Below are 25443 nucleotides of genomic sequence, written 5' to 3'. Positions count from 1 at the left end.
TCGTCAAGACCAGAGGGAACAGAAAATCCCACCATAGTATCTTTTACGGCTTCTGACAAACCCTTCCGAAAGAGAGCTGCCAAGGCATTATCATTCCAGGTAGTAAGGACCGCCCACTTTCGGAATTTTTGACAGTACAATTCTGCAGAATCTCGACCCTGGCTCAATGCCAGCAGGGTCTTTTCAGCCTGATCAATAGCATTAGGTTCGTCATACAACAACCCCAAGGCTTGAAAAAATGCATTCACATTAGTCAGAATAGGATCATCTGGTTTCAAAGAAAACGCCCAATCCTGGGGATCGCCACGCAGCAAAGAGATGACAATTTTAACCTGCTGCGCGGAGCTCCCTGACGAGTTAGGCTTCAAGGCAAAAAATAATTTACAATTATTTTTGAAATTCAAAAATTTAGACCGATCCCCAAAAAACACATCAGGAGTAGGGATCTTTGGTTCAGCAGCATGTGAATGAGCAAGGTAGGCGGAAATTCCCCGCACTTCCGCAGCGAGCTGCTCCACACGATCAGACAATTGCTTTATCTCCATTGAGAGAAAAAAAATTCCCCCTACGGCCTCAGAGATATAGAGGAAAAAATATACACACTTTTTTTTTTTTTTACAATTCTTTCCTGCTATTGAGTACCCTAGGATCTGCGGTGATTCTGCTGTGAGTCACCGTAGGTGGCAAAAACAGAAATACTAGCTATGTCCAGAAAACCAGAGAAGTTGGCAGCTATCGGATTGCAGACCCCTGAACCTATCAACAACAACCTATCAACAACAACTAGCAGTAGCCGTGGGGGGTTCCTACGGTGCCCTAGACCCCTCGATCACAGCCGGAGAACTAAATAGCCTAAAGACAGAAAGGGAAATCTAAACTGCCCCAGAGCAGACCCCAAAGCAATAGGCAGCCCCCAACATATAATGACGGTGAAGCAAGATGAAAAAACACACACAGATAGAAAGATAGGCTGAGCAAATGATGGGGACCAAGCTAACTAAATAGGACAGGATAGAAAAGCTGCTGTCTGCAATCCGCCAAAACCCTATCAAAACAAGAGCCAACCGACTGATGGGGAAAAAATCCCTGAAGACGCTAGGCTTCAAAAAGACTATATCAGTACTCAGGAATTTTCTGAAGACAGAGCAAAAAGGAATTCAGCTCACCCCAGCAGGGAATGGCAGAAATCCAGAAAAACAAGGCAAAACAAAACCAAAATACAAATGCAAAAAGCAGAGCAGAAAACTTAGCTTTTGAGGAGCAGGAATCAGACTGGTCTCCTAGAATCCCTCAGAGAAATCACCCGCAAGGCAGAAGGGCGTCGGCTGCCTTATATCCAGTCAGCAATTCCAGTCACCCAGTCATCATCATTCTGCTCAGGTGCTTGGTAATCAGCCTCACTACCTTCCTTCACCAGAAGAGGGAGTTCATCAGACCTCAATGGTGAAGGGGAAAATGAACTCACAACAGGACGCCATATCACGTTTGGAGAGCCCCTGATGTGCCTAAACAGTGGAAACCCCCAGAAGTGACCCCATTTTGGAAACTAGACCCCCATGGAACTTATCTAAATGTGTGGTGAGAGCTCTGAACCCTCTAGGGCTTCACAGAAGGTTATAACGTAGAGCTGTAAAATTAAAAAATCATATTGTTTCCACAAAAATGATCTTTTCATCCTCAATTTTTAATTTTCCCAATGGTAAAAGGACCCAAAAAGTTGTTGTGCAATTTGTCCTGAGTACGCAGATACCCCATATGTGGGGGTAAAACACTATTTGGGCACATGGCAGAGCTCAGAAGGGAAGGAGTGCCGTTTGACTTTTTTAAAATTGGCTAGAATTGAGATCGGACGCCATGTTATGTTTGGAGAGACCCTGATGTGTCTAAACAGTGGAAACCCCCAACAAGTGACACCATTTTGGAAACTAGACCCCCCCAAGGAGCCTATATAGATGTTTGGTGAGCTCTTTGAACCCCCAAGTGCTTCACAGAGTTTTATAACGTAGAGCCGTGAAAATAAAATAATCAGATTTTTTTCCACAAAAACAATCTTTTTGCCCACAAATTTTTACTTTCACAAGGGTAACAGGAGAAATAGGACCCCAAAAGTTGTCGAATTTGTCCTGAGTACGCTGATACCCCATATGTGGGGTGGAACCACTGTTTGGGCGCATGGCAGAGCTCAGAAGGGAAGGAGCGCCGTTTTGGAACAGACTTTGATGGAATGGTCTGCGGGCGTCATGTTGCGTTTGCAGAGTCCCTGATGTGCCTAAACAATGGAAACCTCCCTCAAGTGACCCCATTTTGGAAACTAGACCCCCCCAAGGAGCTTATCTAGATGTTTGGTGAACAGTTTGAACCCCCAAGTGCTTCACAGAAGTTTATAAAGTAGAGCCACAAAAATAAAATAATTTTTTCCACAAAAATGATCTCTTTGCCCACAAATTTTTATTTTCACAAGGGTAACAGGAGAAATTAGACCCCAAAAGTTGTTGTGCAATTTGTCCTGAGTATGCCGATACCCCATACGTGGGGGTAAACCACTGTGATCGACTTACTGCAATCCTTGGGAGGCAGAATGCACAAATCCACAAAAGGTGAACAATTGGTTTAATTTTTTACGCCATTCCTCGTGCGGTATTAGTGATATGGCGACTTTATTCCTCGGGTCGGTTCAATTACAGCGATACCAGATTTATATCCTTTTTTCGTCTTTAGCTTCTGTCACACACTAAAACATGCTTTTTTTGGAAGAACTTTTTGCGTCACCATATTTTGAGAGCTATAATTTCTCCGTATTCCGGCCGACAGAGTCATGTGATGGCTCGTTTTTTGTGGGACGACCTGACGTTTGTATTGGTACCATTTTCGGGCACATAACATTTTTTGATCATTTTCCATTCTGATTTTTGAGGAGGCAGAATGAACAAAAACTAGCAAATCAGGATTTTTTTTGTTTTGTTTTTTTTTCCTCCGTTCCTCGTGTGGTAAAATTAGTATGGCAGTTTTATTCTGCAGGTCACTACGATTGCAGCGATACCTCAATTACATCTATTTTTATGTTTTGGTGTTTTTTATACAAAAACTTTTATAGAAAAAATAATTATTTTGCATCATTTTATTCTGGGAGCTATAACTTTTTTAATTTTTCGGCTGATGGAGCTGTATGGTGGTTCATTTTTTTGCGGGACAAGATGACGTTTTCAGCGATACCATGTTTATTTATATCCGTCTTTTGGTTCGCGTGTTATTGCACTTTTTCCAAGCGGTATGATGATACCACTTGGAAAAAGTATAATTTGCTACTTTTTCTTTTACGGCGTTCACTGAAGGGGTTAACTAGGGTGACACTTTTATAGATGGAATTTTTACGGACGCGCTGATACGAAACATGTGAATTTTCTTGTTTACGTGTATTTTTAGGGGATTTTTTCTTACAATTTTTTAATAATTTTTTTACATTTGTTTTTAAAAAAGTGTTTGTTTTTTTAACCTTGTCCCTTCATGGGACTTTTCACTTCAGGTATAATACATTACAATGCTCCAGCATTGTAATGCATTATACCTATGCTGAAAGCTGCTGACACCATGCTGTGAGCATGGTCTCACCAGCTTTCTGTAGGTAAATGACCCGGAGGTTGTCATGGCACTTCCGGGTCATCATGACACAGGTCGGGCCCCGCGATTACATCGCGGGGACACCAACCTGAGGCAGAGGGAGCCCCCTACCCTCTGCCTCCCCCTCTGAATGCTGCGATCGCGCTCGATCGCAGCAGTGAGGACGCCACTACTAGCTGTCAGTGCAGAAGCTCAGCCACTGCAGCGCTGAGCTCCTGCACTGATCGGACAGGAGATGCTCAAATTTCAGTCTCTCCTGCTGGACTGATGCTGTGTTTGGTCTGTCAGATTGACTGACCAATCACAGCGCTGTGGGTGCAGGGACTGACTGCAAGGGTCCCTGCCTCCCTTGCTGTACCTCTCAGCTGTCATACACAGCTGTCGGCACTGAACTGAAACTGCGTATTTACACGTAGTGAGGCTGTGTGCCCACGTAAGCGTTTTTTAAGTGTTTTCGAAGCGTTTGTCCCAGTCAAAACGCTTCAAAAATGCATAGAAGCATCCCACTCATTGTAAATGAATCCCGCACTTTTTGTGCACATTGATGCGTTTTTTCCGCGCAAAAAACGCTTAGCGGTAAAAAATGCAGCATGCTCATTAATTTTGCGGAAAAGTCTGCGTTTTTAGCTATTTTCTATGAGCGTGGAAAAACGCATCAAAAACGTGCAGTTTTTCCGCAAAAAACGTGCGGGAAAACACGCAAAAAACGCGCGGAAATAAAACGTGTGATTTCTGGGAAGGAGTCCGGTTTTGAAGCAGAAATTTTCTGCATACGTGGGCACATAGCCTGACAGTTCAAAGGCAGGACGCGCACAGTCCGTTCTGGTGCGGGAAGTTACATCCTGCCATGACGGACTGTGCACGTCCATAGACATTAAGGGGTTAATCCATCTTTATTTTGTAATTGCCTGTTACATACTGTAATTGTCTCATTTGTAACATCTTTTATATGCTTTTTGTAAACACTGCATATTTCTTTTTGGAGTAAAAGCTATATTTACTAGTTTTGCTTTCCTTGCTCTAATAACTTACTGCCACGTCCTCCGAACTAAATCAAATTAATGCTACTGATTGGGTTGGCTCCTGACCCGATATTAACCCTTTCCTGACATCTGACGTACTATCCCGTCCATGGGACCCGGGCCCCTATGCCCATGGATGGGATAGTACGTCATAGCGATCAGAGACGCTCTCGGGGGGAGCGCCGCTGACCGCGGTCAGGTGTCAGCTGATTATCACAGCTGACACCAGGCACTAGGTGTCAGGGGCGGTCACGGACCGCCCCCGGCACGTTAACGCCTGGCACACTGCAATCAAACACGATCGCAGTGTACCGGGGGTTTAGGGAAGCATCAGCAGGGAGGAGGCTCCCTCCGTGCTTCCCTGAGACCACCAGCGCAGCGCGATGTGCTGCGCTGCTCTGGGGGCCTCCTTCCCTGCAGGTCCCCGGATCCAATATGGCAGCGGGGACTTTCGAGGGCCTACAGGGAGGCGGCTTCCTCACAGGCAAGAGGAAGCCTGCTGCAGTGCCTGTGTCAGATCGCTGATCTGTCACAGCGATCTGTGATGTGTCATATCAGCGATCTCACACATGACAGTGATGTCCCCCCTGGGACAATGTAATAAAGTTTAAAAAAAAAAAGTGTAAAAATAGTTTATTTAAAAAAAAAAAAAAAATCGCTAAATATTAAAAAAAAAATAAATTCATTTTTTGGAAATAAAAAAAAAATCAATAAAAGTACACATATTTAGTATCACCTTGTCCGTAATGACCAGCCCTATAAAACTGCCCCATTAGTTAACCCCTTTAGTGAACCCCTTAAAAAATAAAAATAAAAAACAAAGCAAAAAATAATGCTTTATTTTGCCACTGAGCAAAAAGTGCAATAACACGCGATCAAAAAGACAGATATAAATAACCATGGTACCGCTGAAAACGTCATCTTGTCCTGCAAAAAAGAGCCGCCACATAGCATCATCAGCGAAAAAATAAAGTTATAGCTCGCAGAATAAAGCTATGCAAAAATAATTATTTATTTATTATTTATTATATTAAATTGTTTTCATTGCATAAAAGCGACAAAACATAAAAAAACAACATAAATGAGGTATCGCTGTAATCGTACTGACTCGAAGAATAAAACCGCTTTATCAATTTTACCGCACGCGGAACGGTGTAAATGCACCCCCCAAAAGAAATTCTTGAAATGCTGGTTTTTGCTCATTCTGCGTCCCAAAAATCAGAATAAAAAGCGATCAAAAAATGTCACGTGCCCGAAAATGGTACCAATAAAAACGTCAACTCGTCCCGCAAAAAATAAGGCCTCACATTACTCGGTGGGTCAAAATATGGAAAAATTATAGCTCTCAAAATGTGGTGATGCAAAAACTATTTTTACAATAAAAAGCGTCTTTTAGCGTGTGACAGTTGCCAAACATAAAAACCCGCCACAAATAGTAAATCAAACTCCCCTTTATCAACTCCTTAGTTAGGGAAAGATAATAAAATTAAACAAAAAGTAATTATTTCTATTTTCTCATTAGGGCTAGGGCTGAAATTAGGGTTAGGGGTGTGTTCGGGTTAGGGGTGGAGTTAGAATTGGGGGGTTTCCACTGTTTGGGCACTTCAGGTGCTCTCCAAACGCAACATGGCGTCTGAGCTCAAGTTTAGCTAATTCTGTATTGAAAAAGTCAAATGGTGCTCCTTCCCTTCCAAGCTCTGCCATGCGCCCAAACAGTGTTTTACCCCCACATATGGGGTATCAGCCTACTCAGAACAAATTGCAAAACAACTTTTAGGGTCCAATTTCACCTGTTACCCTTAGAAAAATAAAAAATATGATCTTTTTATTTTCACGCCCGGGCGTTATAAACTTCTGTGAAGCACTTGGAGGTTAAAAGTGCTCACCACACATCTAGACAAGTTCCGTGGGGGGTCTAGTTTCCAAAATGGGGTCACTTGTGGGGAGTTTCAACAGTTTAGGCACATCAGAGGCTCTCCAAACGTGACATGACACCCGCAGACCATTCCATCAAAGTCTGCATTCCAAAACGTCACTACTTCCCTTCCGAGCCCCGACGTTTGCCCATACAGTACTTTTCTCCCACATATGGGGTATCAGCGTACTCAGGACAAATTGGACAACAACTTTTGGGGTCCAATTTCTCCTGTTACGCTTGGGAAAACAAAAAAATTGGGGACTAAAAGATCATGTTTGCGGAAAAAATCTGATTTTTTTTTATTTTCACGCCCGGGCGTTATAAACTTCTGTGAAGCCCTTGGGGGTTCAAAGTGCTCACCACACATCTAGATAAGTTTCTTGGGGGGGTCTAGTTTCCAAAATGGTGTCATTTGTGGGGGGTTTCCACTGTTTAGGCACATCAGGGGAATTCCAAAAGCGGCATGGCGTCCGATCCAAATTCCAGCCAAAAAAGTAAAATGGCGCTGCTTCCCTTCCGAGCTCTGCCATGCACCCAAATAGTGGTTTACCCCCACATGTGGGGTATCAGCGTACTCAGGACAAATTGCACAATAACTTTAAGGGTCCTGTTACCCTTGGGAAAATAAAAATTGGGGGTGAAAAGATCATTTTTGTGGAAAAAATATGATTTTTTATTTTACGGCTGTACGTTATAAACTTCTGTGAAGCCCTTGTGGGTTCAAAGTTCTCACCATATATCTAGATAAGTTCCTTGGGGGGTTTAGTTTCCAAAATTGGGTCACTTGTGGGGGATTTCCACTGTTTAGGCACATCAGGGGCTCTCCAAACATGACATGGCGTCCGATCTGAATTCCAGCCAATTTTGCATTGAAAAAGTCAAACGGCGCTCCTTCCCTTCTGAACTCTGCCATGCGCCAAAACAGTGGTTCCCCCCACATATCAAGTATCAGCGTACTCAGGACAAATTGCACAATAACTTTTGCAGTCCAATTTCTCCTGTTACACTTGGTAAAATTAAAAAAATTGGACCTGAAGTACTTTTTTGTTAAAAAAAAAAAAAAAAGTTAAATGTTCATTTTTTTTTTTTAAAACATTCAAAAAATTCCTGTGAAGCACCTGAAGGGTTAATAAACATCTTGAATGTGGTTTTGAGCACCTTGAGGGGTGCAGTTTTTAGGATGGTGTCACTTTTGGGTATTTTCTATCATATAGACCCCTCAAAGTGACTTCAAATGTGATGTGGTCCGTAAAAATAAAATGGTGTTGCAAAAATGAGAAATCGCTGGTCAACTTTTAACCCTTATAACTTGCTAACAAAAAAAATTTTTGGTTCCAAAATTGTGCTGATGTAAAGTAAACATCACTGCTCACTGCAGCATGCCCAATAGCCAGTACACAGCAAGGCAGCCCTCCTGGCGACTACTTATCCTAGGTGTAGTTCTCTGACTGTGAATAGCAATGGATAAAATTTAACTTTTACTCAGGGTCTAATTAAAATGTGACAAACAACACCCTTGTGAAAAAAACTCAAAACAAAAAAACCACAAAAAACACGAAGACACAGATAAAAAATACTCGCAGATATTTTTTATCTGCCTAGAAATGAGTATGAGGCCTCTAGTAATTGGTGAATATTCTTAGTGTAGTTGTCTAGAGGAACCACAGTATTCAATATAATGTACTTACACTGTGGTCCAATAATCACATTTCCATCATCACAATTGTTAGCCACTGCAAATAAGGAAATAGAGTAGGGAACTTATCTATAAACGTTTTATATAAAGCAATGAACAATAGTCCCCTTTATACCAATATCTGTAACACATGGGCATATAATTGCATATAGTCACAATTCCTCTACAGCGCTACAAAATATACCATAGACATTCCATAAATCACTTGAGGCCAATATATATGCAGCATAAAATATAATATAAAAGGCAGGAATGAAGGAAGAGAGTTCGAAAATGGTCACACTAAAAGAACCATAACACCTCACTGAATCAGTGAGCATTCAAGGTGACCATGAAAGTTCGAACACAGCAATGCCGCATTTATCACATATTACTGCGGCTTTAATATTGTCAGATCTCGCCCAAAAAATGAGGAGTCCATTCCTTTCAATACCCTTTAGAATGACTGTAGAGCCATAACGGGCGATACCGGACACTGCCTGCCTAGAGGATTGCGTCTCCCGACGCATTTCGTTATAGTACACTCATCAGGGGAGTTATAGCAAAAAACAGCTGCCTTACCATCATCCCCCGCTTTTGTGGTTCATATAGTTTGAGCTGGAGGCCGCGTCCTTTGTAAGTCACGCCCACGGCGTGTGACGCGCTGCAAATGGGACGGCGCTGTGACTGACATCACAGCATGGGCTGTGGAGCGCTCCTATTACTATGGTAATGTCTGGAGCTGAAGAAAAAACCTCCCACAGTAAAGCCCATTGTATTATCGCATCCATTAACATTGCACAGTCCATCTTAATTAACCCTTTTGTGCTTAAAAATCGCCACAAAGGACCAATTAGACTACAATGATAATAACAATAGTTCTCTGAGGGTAAGGGGGCACCAGAAAACTGCGAGTTCCAAACCGGAACTGGAAAGTGGGATATAATAAATCCCCTGATGAACTGGGGCAACCTAATACCCCCACTTTATGACTGTTTTGTTTTATTTCAAATAGACTTTATTCTGGCTGTGTCTTTATTCACAACTAGCTGAAGAGCCCAGCGTTGCCCGTGCATATACTGCGTGCAGAATTGTTAGGCAAGTTGTATTTGAGAGGATTTTTTTTATTACTGAACAACAACTATGTTCTCCGTCAACCCAAAAGACTCATAAATATCAAAGCTTAATAATCTTGAAGTTGGAGTGGGTTTTTTTTAGATTTGGCTATCTTAGGAGGATATCTCTTTTTTCAGTTAACTATTACTGTGCAGAATTATTAGGCAACTTAATAAAAACCAAATATATACCCATCTCACTTGTTTATTTTCACCAGGTAAACCTATATAACACCACAAAATTTAGAAATAAACATTTCTGACATTCAAAAACAAAACAAACAAAAAAAATCAGTGACCAATATAGCCACCTTCCTTTACGATGACACTCAAAAGCCTTCCATCCATAGATTCTGTCAGTTGCTTGATCTGTTTATGATCAACATTGCGTGCAGCAGCCACCACAGCCTCCCAGACAATGTTCCGAGAGGTGTACTGTTTTTCCTCCTTGTAGATTTCACATTTTATGAGGGACCACAGGTTCTCTATGGGGTTCAGATCAGGTGAACAAGGGGGCCATGTCATTATTTTTTCTTCTTTTAGACCTCTAATGGACAGCCACGCTGTGGAGTATTTGGATGCATGTGATAGAGCATTGTCCTGCATGAAAATCATATTTTTCTTGAACGATACCGACTTCTTCCTGTACCACTGCTTGAAGGTGTCTTCCAGAAACTGGCAGTAGGCCTGGGAGTTGAGCTTCACTCCATCCTCAACACGAAAAGGTCCCACATGTTCATCTTTGATGATACCAGCCCATACCAGTACCCCACCTCCACCTTTCTGGCGTCTGAGTCAGAGTGGAGCTCTCTGCCCTATACTGATCCAGCCTCGGGCCCATCCATCTGGCCAATCAAGAGTGGCTCTCATTTCATCAGTCCATAAAACCTTAGAAAAATCAGTCTTAAGATATTTCTTGGCCCAGTCTGACGTTTTATCTTATGTTTCTTGTTCAAAGGTGGTAGTTTTTCAGCCTTCCTTACCTTGGCCAAGTCCCTGAGTATGGGACACCTTGTGCTTTTTTATACTCCAGTAATGTTGCAGCTCTGAAATATGGCAAAACTAGTGGCAAATGGCATCTTGGCAGTTTCACGCTTGATTTTCCTCAATTCATGGGCAGTTATTTTGCGCCTTTTTTTATCAACACGCTTCTTGCGAACCCTGTTGGCTATTTGCCATGAAACGCTTGATTGTTCGGTGATCACGCTTCAAAAGTTTGGCAATTTCAAGACTGCTGCATCCCTCTGCAAGACATCTCACAATTTTTGACTTTTCAGAGTCCGTCAAATCTTTCTTCTGACCCATTTGCCAAAGGAAAGGAAGTTGCCTAATAATTAAGCACACCTTATATAGGGTGTTGATGTCATTAGACCACACCCCTCCTCATAGAGATGCAAATCACCTGATTTACATAATTGGCAGTTGGCTTTCACGCCTATACAGCTTGCAGTAGGACAACATGTATAAAAAGGATGATGTGATCAAAATACTCATTTGCCTAATAATTCTGCACCCAGTGGAGTAACTAACTGTGGTTAGTTGTAACTAATTATAATGATTATATAGCACATAAATTGTCGCTGTGTCATCTTCTACTGTATATAGTGTATATCTGTGAGTCATCTCGTCCTGTATATAGTATATACTTGTGTCATATCCTCCTGTATATAATATATACCTGCATGTCATCTCCCCTGTATATAGTATATACCTGTATGTCATCTCATCTGTACATAGTGTATACCTGTGTCATCTCCCCTGTATATAGTGTGTAACTGTGTCATTTCCTCCTGTATATAGTATATATTTGTATGTCATCTCCTCCTGTATATAGTACATACTTGTATGGAATCTCCTCCTGTATGTAGTATATACTGTACCTGTATGTCAACTCTTCCTGTATATAGTAAATACCTGAAGGTCATCTCCCCTGTATACACCTGCATGTCATCTCTTCTTGATATAGTATACACCTATGTGTCATCTCCCCTGTATATAGTATATACCTGTATGTCATCTCCTCCTGTATATAGTACTAGCTGAAGAGCCCGGCGCTGCCCGGGCATAGTAACTAACTGTGGTTAGTTATAGCAAATTATAATTATCCTCCATCCCATAGTCCCGTGCCCATATCCCCATCATACATATCCACGATCCCATAGGCCCGTGCCCATATACCCATCACACATCCTCCATCCCATAGTTCCATGCCCATATACCCATCATACATATTCGCCATCCCATAGTCGAGTGCCCATATACCCATCACACATCCTTCATCTCATAGTCCCGTGCCCATATACCCATCATACATATCCGCCATCCCATAGTCCCGTGCCCATATACCCGTCATACATATCCTCCATCCCATAGTCCAGTGCCCATATACCCATCACACATCCTCCATCCCATAGTCAACCATTATGACATCATAATGAGCGGCGGGGGTTGCAACCTATGATGACATCAGCGTCGCCATGGCAACCATTATGACAGCATAATGAGGGGCGGGGCTTGATACACACACACTTTTTCCCCATTATGTAGAAAGGGGTAAAATTGTTTGGTGAATTGGAATGCGCAGGGTTAAAATTTCGCCTCACAACATAGCCTAGCACGCTCTCGGGGTCCAGACGTGTGACTGTGCCAAATTTTGTGGCTGTAGCTGCGACGGTGCGGATGCCAATTCCGGACATGCATACATACATACACACACTTGAGCTTTATATATTAGATATACCTGTGTGTCATCTCCCCCTGTATATAGTACAGTATATACCTGTATGTTATCTCCTCCTGAATGTAGAATACCTGTATGTCATGTCCCGTGTATATAGCATATACCTGTATCTCATCTCCTGTATATAGTATATACCTGCATGTCATCTCCCCTGTATACAGTATATACCTGTATGTCATCTCCTCTTGAATATAGTATATACCTGTATGTCATATATACACACATTTCAAAAAACTTCCTTCTCACACCTACTGGGGGGTGGTCTTTGTTGTCCTTTCTCATTCTCGGGTCCTCTAAAAGAGGCCTGGGAGTTTAAGGGTTCTGCCCAGGATCTTAGTTGTTCCGAGCATTGCGCTTTTTTGGACAGAGTTTAGATGTTGCTCCTGGGATCTGTTGTAGCCATTCTTCCAACTTGGGGGTCACTGCTCCAAGTGCTCCTACCACCACTGCTGCCTTCACCTTCCACATCTACTCCAGTTCTCCTTTGAGGCTCTGGTATTTCTCCAGCTTCTCATATTCCTTCTTTCTAATGTTGCGGTCACTTGGCACTGCCACATCTATTATCATTGCTGCCTTCTGAACCTTGTCTACTATGACAATGTCTGGTTGGTTTGACAACACTTGCTTATCCATCTGGATCTTGAAGTCCCATAGCATTTTAGCCCTTTCATTCTCCACCACTGTTTCTGGGGTCTCCCACCTGACTTAGGAGGACTTCGCCCATATGTTGTGCAGATATTCCTGTATACAATTCCCGCTACTTGGTTGTGGCGTTCGGTACACGCTGTTCCTGCTTGCATTTTGCATCTTGACACTATGTGATGGATGGTTTCTGAGGTTTCTTTGCATAGTCTGCACCTTGGGTATTGTCATGTGTGGTATATTCCTGCTTCTATGGTTCTGGTACTTAGTGCTTGCTCTTGTGCCACTGTGATTAGTGCCTCTGTGCTGTTTCGAAGTCCATCTTTCTCCAGCCACTGGTAGGATTTCTCCATGTCAGCCACCTCCATTATCTGTCGATGGTACATCCCATGAAGTGGGATATATATACAGTCATATGTTAAAGTTTGGGCACCCCTATTAATGTTAACCTTTTTTCTTTATAACAATTTTGGTTTGTGCAACAGCTATTTCAGTTTCATATCTCTAATAACTGATGGACTCAGTTATATTTCTGGATTCAAATGAGGTTTATTGTACTAACAGAAAATTTGCAATCTGCATTTTAACAAAATTTGACCGGTGCAAAAGTATGGGCACCTCAACATAAAAGTGACATTAATATTTCATAGATCCTCCTTTTGCAAAAATAACAGCCTGTAGTCACTTCCTGTAGCTATTAATGAGTTCCTGGATCCTGGATGAAGGTATTTGTGACCATACCTGTTTACAAAACAATTCCAGTTCAGTTAAGTTTGATGGTCGCCGAGCATGGACAGCTCGCTTCAAATCATCCCACAGATGTTCAATGATATTCAGGTCTGGGGACTGGGATGGCCATTCCAGAACATTGTAATTGCTCCTCTGCATGAATGCCTGAGTAGATTTGGAGCGGTGTTTTGGATCATTGTCTTGCTGAAATATCCATCCCCTGCGTAACTTCAACTTCGTCACTGATTATTGCACATTATTGTCAAGAATCTGCTGATACTGAGTTGAATCCATGTGACCCTCAACTTTAACAAGATTCCCGATGCCGGCATTGGCCACACAGCCCCAAAGCATGATGGAACCGCCACCAAATCTTACTGTGGGTAGCAAGTGTTTTTCTTGGAATGCTGTGTTTTTAGCCTCCATGCATAACGCCTTTTTGTATGACCAAACAACTCAATCTTTGTTTCATCAGTCCACAGGACCTTCTTCCAAAATGTAACTGGCTTGTCCAAATGTGCTTTTGCATACCTCAGGCGACTCTGCTTGTGGCGTGCTTTTGCATCACTCTCCCATACAGCTTCTCCTTGTGCAAAGTGCGCTGTATTGTTGACCGATGCACAGTGACACCATCTGCAGCAAGATGATGCTACAGGTCTTTGGAGGTGGTCTGTGGATTGTCCTTGACTGTTCTCACCATTCTTCTTCTCTGCCTTTCTGATATTTTTCTTGGCCTGCCACTTCTGGGCTTAACAAGAACTGTACCTGTGTTCTTCCATTTTCTTACTATGTTCCTCACAGTGGAAACTGACAGGTTAAATCTCTGAGACAACTTTTTGTATCCTTCCCCTGAAAAGCTATGTTGAATAATCTTTGTTTTCAGATCATTTGAGAGTTGTTTTGAGGAGCCCATGATGCCACTCTTCATAGGAGAATCAAATAGGAGAACTACTTGCAAGTGGCCACCTTAAATACCTTTTCTTGTGATTTGATACACCTGGCTATGAAATTCAAAGCTCAATGAGGTTACAAAACCAATTTAGTGCTTCAGGAAGTCAGTAAAAAGTAGTTAGGAGTGTTCAAATCAAGAAAATAAGGGTGCCCATACTTTTGCACCGGTCAAATTTTGTTAAAATTAGGATTGCACATTTTCTGGTAGTACAATAAACATCATTTGAATCCAGAAATATAACTGAGTCCATCAGTTATTAGATATATGAAACTGAAAGAGCTGTTGCAAAAACCAAAATTGTTATAAAGAAAAAAGGTTAACATTAATAGGGGTACCCAAACTTTAACATATGACTATATATATATATATATATATATATATATATATATATATATATATATATATATATATATATATATATAAATAATAGATATATATTTATTTATTAGATTAGATAATTATTAAATGTGGCTTTGCGTGTGGAGAGAATGAGGCAATGTGGAGCGGGCAGGGCTATGTGGAGTGGGTGTGGCTTGATACACACATACATACACACACTCATTTTTATATATATATAGATATAACTATATGATTAGTAATGGATAAGTGTCTTATAGACACCTCTCCATTAGTAATCCGTGGGCTTGAGGTCACTGGACAATACAAAGGTGACATCAACCCCACAAAAAGGAACCCCACTTATCACCGCTACAGGGCAAGCGGGAAGAGCCGAGCAAAGCACCAGAATACCTATTTTTAGGCTGGAGGACCATTATCCATGGCCCCTTACCAGCCTGAGAATACCATTCCCAAACTATAGTAAAAAATGGAGGGGATCCCATGTTGCTTTTTTTAATTTATTAGTGGGGACCCCTTTATTCTTGATAACAGCCTTACTGAAGCTGACAGCTGAGGGTGGCATCCTTCAGCTGTGAGTTTGCCTTGCTGGATATCAAAAATACAGGGGAAACCACGCCGTGTTTCTTTTTTAAATTATGTATTTATAGTGCAGGAGCCGGCTGGTAAATTTTCCATCAGCCACAGCCTGCTCTCACTGTTACTAGCGGCAGCAGGCGTCGGATGATGGGAGCAGTAGTCCCATCAGCTGACATCAGTGACCAAATGTAAGCTTTATACCTTTGATCACAGCTGCACACTCACGCTGTCTTTTGACAGCGTTGGGGACTGCGGCTGTCCGACTGGCGGTGATGATCTTACCGCTGATCAGAAGCGGTGTTGGACGCACTGTCATGCACATGAAAGTGGGTAACAAGGGATGTTCAGGCCCTCATTCAAGTGAATGGGGTACGGGTTTGGGTACTGTTCTGGTACACAAACCCCAACTTTTTGTAACTGTTCATCCGAACCCGAACATCCAGGTGTCCGCCTATCTCTAATAGAGAGCCTCAGCTCTGACAAGCGTTTCATCCACACTTCCTCATGGGACGTCCCCTGAGAAAGTGAGGCGCATCGGGCCTAAGGAATGAATGACAGACCTGACTACCATTCATCACACGCAAGTTAGCTGGAAGGGTTTCCACATACTCTGATCAACCGCTATTCAGGGATATTGACTGTGTATTTTTTGCATATTATCTACAACACATGTAGCTCATGACAACCTTACATTGCTTATATGTATTAGACAAAGCCAGAGGAGTTATGTGCAATAATGGATTGCTATTACCATTTTAAGCAATATTTTTTTGTATTTCTCATATAAAGCACTAGCACTTTAAAGAGACAGTACATTAACTCGGGCGAGTCATGTTTTTACTTATATATGCGTTTAATTTATTTACTAGTCTTTATATACTGTATGACTAATGTTATTGTGCTTGATTCTTTGATGCATTACCATATATTTTGACAACAGCAAATTTGTATATTGCTTTTATGGAATTTATATGACCTAGGTCTACATACTTTTCATTCTTCACACTGAAAGATATTGTTGTTGTTCTCATTTGTACATCTATTTGTTATCAAATCTTAATACAATTTGATTAATTTCATGGTAGTGTTCACTCGTGGCTACTACTGGCCGCATTTTGCTATACAGCATGATGGTAGGCTTTGATTTACAATTTGCATTGGTGACACTGCTTTTTGACATGGATCACTTTTTTATTTAAAGTCACATACCATAGAAGAGAAAAAGCAGGACAAAGGCCCAGCTGTATGACCTCGGGTTAATGAAGCTGCACACACATCAGGGAACACGGGTGCCACTTCCAAGGAAAATAGTCTGTATATCCATAGAGAAGTGGATAGGCACATTCCGTCCCGTGCAAAATAATCCTTTATTGTGGCATCAAGTTACCAACAGCAGGCAGACAAAACCATGGAGCAAGTACAGACGATGATCGTTTCGCGCTTACATTGCGCTTCAACAGGTCATCGCAATGTAAGCGCGAAACGATCGTCATCTGTACTTGCTCCATGGTTTTATCTGCCTGCTGTTGGTAACTTGATGCCACAATAAATGTTTATATTTAAAGTGATCATGAATTAAAACCTAGACTTTAGAGGCTATTATTTCTGCAACAAAGGAGAAATTAAAAACTAAAAAAAAAAAACCTATATTTTACTCAGGCCTGCAGCCAATATTCTATGATGTGGTCAGTTCACATGCTCAACCTGGTGATAGGTCCTGTTTAAGGCTAAAAACACAAATGCAGTTTTTGAACCAAAAGTGGACCCAGATCAAGTTTTTTTTTTATATTTTCTCTACCACCTGGATTTAGGATTTATATGCTGCTGCATATAAAATTTTGCAACATTTCTTTTCCTTTTTAACAATAACAATGTGTATAAGTTACGTACCTTGCTCCGAGAGTCAACATTTAGCAAACACACACCACAGGCTAATTCTTGAGCATTTTTTATTCCTGGTCGCAGCATACACGATGCAAAATCCAAAGCACTTTCATCTGGCTGGAGGAAAAATATAAACCGTCAAAACTTTTTTACATGTATGATAAAAACAAATCTCTGGGGGAACATTTATGTAAGATCAATGTATATAGTGTTTTAATAGATTTCATACATCCTGGACAGTTCGACACCACAAACCAAGATCTACACCAGATATGAGCTGGTGTAGATATCAGGTATAATTTATGACCATTCCTTGTGTAAATTATAGTCAAATCTGCCAGGGCCCACCCACTCCTGCTAAGCCCTACCTACTTTTTAGAGAACTAACAAGGGCAGTGAACAAACAGACCAAAGTCATTTTCTCTGCACAAGTGAGGATTACGAAAAGATTTTAACTTTAACAGAAAAGAACTGAGTAGCCAATATATACCGTATTTTTCGGACTATAAGATGCATCGGACCAAAAGACGCACATAGGTTTTAGAGGAGGAAATTAGGGTAAAAAAAAATTGAAGCAAAAAATGGCGTCAATTCTGTACTTAATATCCCCTATCCTGGTATAAAGATCTGGCAAAAATTAAGAGACCACTGCAAAATTTTCAGTCTGTCTGATTTTTCTCTTTATAGGTGTATTTTTGAGTAAAATATATATTGCTCTTTTATTCTATCAACTACTGACAACATGTCTTCAAATTTCAAAGCACTAAATTTTTCAGAAAATGAGAAATAGTCAAAATAACAAAAATATGCAGTGCTTGCAGACCTCAAATAATGCTAAGAAAACAAGTTCATAATCATTTAGAAACAACAATACTGGGGGCGTGGCCTGAGCGGCATGTGAGGAAGACGTGTGCCCGCTGAGCTCCCGCATATACCTGCTTAATTCAGCCGTTTCGTCCCCACAGCACGGCTAGTATAACCCCTGGAGGCTGCACCGGAGACGGTAGACACCGCGGGGCACCGGAGATCGCTGCTTCACCCCAGGATATGGGGAAAAGAGGTCAGAGAAGGGTGGCAGGAGAGGCCGGAGCGGGGAGCCAAGATGGCGCCGCCGCCGCAGCGCGCACCTTAGAGGAGGCCGCAGAAGACAGCGCGGCTAGGAACAGGGCAGTGGCGGCCAGGCTGCAGCGCTTTGCCCGCACGGCCGAGGCAGAGCAGGAGTCTCTCCAGGACTCTGATATGGACCAGGAGACTGTGGCAGAGGACATGAGCCCGGGAATGGGGGAGGAGGAGGAGGCTGCCCATGCCAGAGTGCAGGGGGGGAAGGGAGCTGAGCCTAGCTGGAGTGATCTGGTGGAAAGAAATAAACAGCACCTCACAGCCTTGCAACTACAAGTTCCAGACGAGCCCACCAACAAAGATGTAATGCTGGCAGTGGTGCACTGTGGGACTGCGATCTCACATGTCCTGACACAACTGGGCTTTCTGCAGGAGTCCATGCAGACTGTGCGACATGAACTGCACAGTGTTAGAGACAGAACAAGCCAGATGGAAAAACGTATGGGTGCTGTGGAGAATTCGGCCTCTGACTCAGGACAGCATTGTACAGAGCTCAAGAAGGACATGGCAGCTGTCTGGGCTAAAACTGACGACCTTGAAAATAGATCCAGAAGGAATAATGTTCGTATTGTGGGCATGCCAGAGCGCTGTGAGGGAAAGAATCCTACTGCCTTCATTGAAACATGGCTTAAGGAAAAAGTAGGTGAGGACAATCTAACACACCTATATGCAGTGGAAAGAGCACACAGATTCCTGACTTGGCCCCCCCCCCCTGGTCATCCACCAACACCTTTGCTGGCTAAAATCCTCCATTATAGAGACGTTATCCTTAGATACTCAAGAGAGCACCCTGACCTTACAATAGAAGGATCCAGAGTCTCCTTTTACCCGGACTTTTCGCCGGAAGTTCAGAAGATGAGAGCGAAGTTCACAGACATCAAGAAGCGTCTGAGAGCCTGTGGCGTCAAGTACTCCATGTTTTTCCCGGCTAAACTGCGTGTTGAGGCCTGGAATAAAATCCACTTTTTTCTGGACCCCAGGGAAGCCGTGGACTGGTTGGACCTTAACGAGCGACAGTTGAGGAAAGAGGGGAAGGAGCAGGAATGTGGCTGATGGTATCTTGGCTCGCTCAGTTATTATGGAGCCTTGCGGTTGAAGTCTGCGGTCCTGAGGCAATGGACTGCCTAAGAAGTTATATTTTTGTTTATTCTTATATTACTCTGTTATATGCTGTTTTTTAAGAATTTGTGGTCCTTATGGGGCCTTGGTCTGAATACGGATAAGGAAAAATGCAAAGTGCTGTGGGGTTATATCCTGTCAAATGCGGGTAGTGAAAAGGAACTGAAGCGCCTGCTGAATGGGGTGGAAGGGTTCGACAGCACCCTTACTTGTTGCACCCTTGGTTCAGCCCAAGGAATTGTTGGAGGGTGTTCTTTGGGGGGAGGGGGGAGGGATTAGGTTCAAAATGTCCTTTGGCATACTTGTACATTTCAATATTGGCTATGGTACGGCTGGGGGGGAGATGGTAGGCAATATGCTATGGCTGACTTTAAGATACTTAGTTGGAATATCAGGGGGTTAAAGTCGACGGTAAAACGACAGGCCATATTCTCCTTCATAACGGACCAGAAGCCGGCGGTTATTTGTTTGCAGGAGACGCATCTCACACAGGAGACGCTGGGAATCCTGGATAAGAGATGGGTACAGGCGGGCTTTCACTCTACTCATTCCCAATACTCTAGGGGGGTTAGTATACTGATTCACTCCAGGACTCAATTTAAGTGTCACCGGATGGTGGTGGACACAGAGGGGCAATTTGTTCTTTTATCTTGTACAATCTTTTCTACCCCACTGGTGTTGATATCTATATATATACCTCCGCCATATAGCAGTAGAGTTATCTATAAGGTTCTTGCCATTCTGAGAGATTTTCCGGGGGGTTCCGCATATGGTGGTGGGAGATTTTAATAATATTCTGGATTCACACTGGGACAGGGGTAGCCATGAACCTTTGAGGCTGGGAGGTAATCTTACGCCATTTGGGGTGCTCGTGCGGGAGATAGCTTTGACCGACTTGTGGAGATGCCGTAACCCTGGTGTCCGTCAATTCTCGTGCTTCTCCTCTACTCACTCCTCCCTGTCTCGCATCGATCTGGCCCTGGGTGATGATCTTATGCTGGGAAAAACTTTAGAGGTTAAATATCTGGCGCGAATGGTATCTGATCATTCGCCTGTTTCAGTCATGCTTGGGGGGGGCGGGAACAGGAGGAGTGATAGACCTCTCTGGCGCCTCAACCCGTTTTGGCTGCAGCTAATCGATAAGAATAACGGCTTTATCCCTGAGTTGCAGGAATATCTTAGTTTTAATAGAGGCTCGACTTCTAGTGGGATCGTCTGGGAGGCCTTAAAGGCGTACTTAAGGGGAATGTACATACGAGAGATTTCTAAAATAAAGACCGCCTCCAGGGCAAAATCACAACTTGTATTCAGGGAACTGGAAGATGCGGAAAGGGCCCTTGCAACACAGAGCACACCTGCCACTCGGAAGCGGTTGGGGGAGGCGCAGTCAAAGGTGACCAAACAGACATTAGAGGCGGCGGCGCAAAAACGGCTGTTTCAATCTACTCAATATTTTGAGAGTGGGGAAAGTGTGGGGCATTTGCTTTCTGTCGTGACATCGGCACAGAGAGGGTCTGCGACTATAGCGGGTCTTCAGGATGTGAATGGGCGACTACTCACTGACGCACCGGGGATTTTAAAAATTCTGGAGACTTTTTATGCTGACTTATATTCCTCACATGCTAGGGCCCCGACAGAGGATGTTGTTGCCTTTTTGGAGGCTGCCAATCTCCCAAGGCTGACTCCTGAGGACAGACACTTTCTAGATAGACCTCTAAGTCTGGACGAGTTGGAGGAGGCTCTGGGAACCATGTCCAATGGTAAGGCACCTGGGGTAGATGGGTTGCCAGCTGAGGTGTACAAACGGTATAGAACGGTGTTGCTCCCTGCTCTGTTGACAGTGTTTAATGATAGTTTGGAACGGGGTGTTCTCCCACCGTCTATGCGAGAAGCTGTCATTGCCGTGCTGTTGAAGAAGGATAAGGATCCAACTTTGCTCGCGCCGTATAGGCCCATCTCCCTGTTGACGCTAGACATTAAACTTTTAGCGAAGGTCCTGGCCATTCGACTTTCAAAAGTAGTAGCTGTGTTAATACACCCCGATCAGACGGGGTTTATGCCCAACAAATCGACGGCTATGAATATTAGGAGATTATACCTGAATATGCAGGTGAGGGCTGATAATGCCGGGAAGAGGGTGGTTCTGTCCCTAGACGCCGCTAAGGCATTTGATAGTGTGGAGTGGGACTATTTATGGGCGACGCTTCACTGTATGGGCTTTGGCCCGGGCTTTATTGGCTGGGTCAAGCTCTTGTACTCGGAGCCGAGTGCTCGGCTGAGGGCTAATGGTCAGCTGTCTGACCCTTTTTCACTTCATAGAGGAACAAGGCAGGGATGCCCTTTATCCCCGCTGCTGTTTGCTCTCGCGGTGGAGCCATTGGCCTCGAGGATAAGATCGGATGCTGGCATAGAGGGATTCCGGTATGGGGAGCATGAGGAGAAGGTAGCATTATATGCGGATGACCTGTTATTATTTTTAGCGGACGCGGACAGATCATTACAAAACACGATGACACTTCTTGGGGCGTTTGGGGAGGTCTCGGGTCTGGTTATTAACAGGGAGAAGTCTGCGCTCCTCCCACTGGACTCAAGCTCCTGCAGTGTGGTAGGTGTGCCGGTTGCGACGTCCCTCCAATATTTGGGCATAAGAATATCCAATAAGCTGACAGACTATGAGAGCCTAAATCTTGTTCCGCTGTTGGACAGGATCAAACAGAAGGTTAAGGCCTGGGCAAAGTTACACCTCTCTGTTGTGGGAAGAGTGAATCTGTTGAAGATGGTAGTTATGCCGCAACTCTTATATGTCCTCCATAACTCCCCTGTCTGGCTTCCCCAGAACAGGTTTCATAAAATTAATATGATTTTTAGAGAGCTCATCTGGCTGAAACAAGGCGCGAGAATTAAACTTGAACACTTGCAAAAACCTAAAGAAGAGGGGGGACTTGCGTTGCCCAACCCATGATTTATTTTCTGTCTTCCCAATGCCAGCATGTAGCGGGAGGAATGGAGGGCGAGTTGGTGGATTTGGTGGGAGGTCAGAAGATCCTTCAATTCCTAGTGGGGCGGGGATCACTGGTGTCGAGTCTGGAGTCGGGTAGATTTCGATCCCTTGCACCCAGGTTCCCTACGGTGCTTCTAATGGTTAGGGTATGGGATAAGCTGAGGCAGCTGAGAGGAATACGCGGTCTTACAAAGTACTCCCCCATATGGGACAATCAGCATTTGCCATGCATGAAAACGCTCAGAGGCTTTGCTCACTGGAGGCGGAATGGCATATGGTGGGTGTCGCAGCTGGTGGAGGGAGGGGTCTTTAAAACTTTTGAGCATTTGGGACGGGAATTTCCCCTCCAACGTTCTATGTTTTATCAATATTTGCAGCTGCGTCACGCGTATATGGTGCAGAGCAAAAAAGTTGACCTAACCGTACATCACGACGTCATTGTCCATAGGCTTGGTATGCAGGGGTCCACCAGGGGACTGATTTCGATGGTGTATGGTGGCTTACTTGGACAGGTCCTGTCAAGGCATCCTATTGGTGCACTGACAAAGTGGGAACAACAGCTGGGTACGATATCAGCGGAACAGTGGGACTCGATTCTACAGATGATTCCCAGATTGTCTCTTAGTGAGCCTGGCCGCCTGTCTCAGCTATATATCCTCTATAGGACATACAGGTCTCCCGAATGGTTGTTCAGTAGAGGGTTACGGTTGGATTCGAGTTGCCCCAGGTGCACGATGGATAATGCGGACATTTTACATATGATGTGGACATGCTCTTGCCTGCAAATATTCTGGATCGTGGTCCTTAGCCTTATACACTTGGTCACGGGACAGGATATTCCCAGGGACCCCACGATTTGTGTTTTGGGTTATGTTGATGAGGTGGGAAGGGATCAATACCTTAAAATTGCTGTGGCCAGAATGCTATTTGTGGCCCGAAAGCTGATAGCTTATCACTGGATTTCTGCCAAAATCCCCTCAAGAAAAGAATACATTAATAGGTTGAACCAAATATTATATAGGGAAAAGTTTGTGTACCTCAGGAGGGGTGTGCCGCATATTTTTGGGAAAATATGGGAGGGGTGGTTGAAGGTTCCCGGCCTGGCTGCCTCAAATCTCCTAGATTAATGAGTGGGCCCTGGAGGTGGTCTCCTGTCGGTTGCTAATCGTCATTTCTCATATGATATGGTTGTGTGATGGAATTGGGTTTATTCGCTATGTACCAGTCCATATGCCATCGGACAAAGGGAGGGGGGTGTTATGGGGGAAGGGAATGTTTGACAACATGTTGTAAGTTGTACATGCCTGTCATTTCTAAAACTTTTAATAAAAACTATCTGATTAAAAAAAAAAGAAACAACAATACTAATGTTTTAACTCAGGAAGAGTTCAGAAATCAATATTTTATGGAATAACCATGATTTTTAATCACAGCTTTCATGCGTCTTGGCATGCTTTCCACCAGTCTTTCACACTGCTTTTGGGTTACCTTATGCCACTCCTGGTACAAAAATTTAAGCAGTTCTTTGATGGCTTGTGACTATCCATCTTCCTCTTAACTACATTCCAGAGGTTTTCAATGGGGTTCTGGTCTGGAGATTTGGCTGTTCATGACAGGGATTTGATGTGGTGGTCCTTCATCCATATACTGATTGACCTAGCTGTGTGACATGGCGCATTGTCCTGCTGGAAAAACCAGTCCTCAAAGTTGGGGAACTTTGCCTGAACAGAAGGAATCGACTGTTTTTCCAGGATAACCTTGTATGCGGCTTGATTCATACATCCTTCGCAAAGATTAACCTGCCCAATTCCAGCCTTGCTGAAGCATCCCCAGATCATCGCCGATCCTAAACCAAATTTCACAGTGGGTGCAAGACACTGGCTTGTACGCCTCTCCAGGTCTCCGTCTAACTATTAGACGACCAGGTGTTGGGCAAAGCTGAAAATTAGACTCATCAGAGAAGATTACCTTACTCTAGTCCTCTATGGTCCAATCCTTATGGTCTTTGGCAAACTTCTGCTTAGCTCTCCTTTGCTTCTCATTAATGAAAGGCTTTTCTACCTTTACATGACTTAAGCCCTGCCTCTAGGAGCCTGTTATGAACTGTTCTTGCTGTGCACCTCACCCCAGCTGCCGTTTGCCATTCCTTTTGTAGGTCACTTGATGTCATCCTGTGGTTGCTGAGTGACATTCTAATGAGATGACGGTCATCCCGGGAAGTGGAGAGTCGTTTTTGCCCTCTACCGGTCTGTAGCTTTGTTGTCCACAATCTCTGCTGCTAGACCTTGTTGTAATGAATTGTCATCTTAGAAAATTTAAAGATGGAGGCAACACGTTGCTCACTGTATCCCTCTGCTAGTACAGCCAGAATTGAGCCCGTCTTTTCCTCATTCAAGACTTTTCTTTTCACCTCTTTTGGCATGGCAAAAAAATTATATTTTCATTCCTATTAATTTTGACATATTACTAGCACTTGTTTTGCCATCTAGCTTGTCCTATTGCAAGAGGATTGTGAACACTACAGCAGGTTTTTATTTTATACTTTCCTTCGTTAAATAAGATTTGGTTCAGATGATCACCTAATCAGAAGCACATTAAGTAGAATGAGGTGTACTTTGGTTGGAAGTCAACTGACACTGGAATGGAATGGCAGTCAGACATGTAGAGAAGCTAATTTTTACAAAACTGTGCGGTAGTCACTTAATTTTTGTCATAGCTGTATATGGTCCCCTCATCCTCATCCACATACACATGGCCCCCTCATCGCTATCCTGGTAAGCATGGATCCCTATCCTGGTGTTCAGGGCCCCCATCTTGTCAAAGTATCGTCCCCTCATCCCCATCCACAAGGCCCCCTCATCCCTATCCAGGTAAGCATGGATCCCTATCCTGGTATGCATGGCCCCATCCCTATCCTAGTATGCAGGGCCCCCATCTCGTCCATTCTAGTATGCTGGGCCCCCATCTTGTACT

The 25443-nt window shown here is 43.4% G+C and overlaps 1 protein-coding gene across 4 annotated transcripts in view; it reads right to left on the bottom strand.

Annotated features, from left to right (window-relative positions):
• The window catches only part of SYNRG (synergin gamma), a 324950-nt gene that overhangs the window by 12369 nt on the left and 287138 nt on the right, over positions 1-25443 (bottom strand). For all 4 annotated transcript variants that reach the window (XM_073575612.1, XM_073575614.1, XM_073575613.1 and 1 more), the window contains one exon: positions 17238-17348. In XM_073575612.1, coding sequence (XP_073431713.1) covers positions 17238-17348 — 111 coding nt within the window. The remainder of the gene's footprint in view (positions 1-17237; positions 17349-25443) is intronic.

This window comes from Dendrobates tinctorius, unplaced genomic scaffold, assembly GCF_039654945.1.
Source record: "Dendrobates tinctorius isolate UK_male_01 unplaced genomic scaffold, ASM3965494v1 ptg000045l, whole genome shotgun sequence".
NCBI lineage: Eukaryota > Metazoa > Chordata > Amphibia > Anura > Dendrobatidae > Dendrobates > Dendrobates tinctorius.
This window is presented reverse-complemented; position numbering and strand designations above follow the sequence as displayed.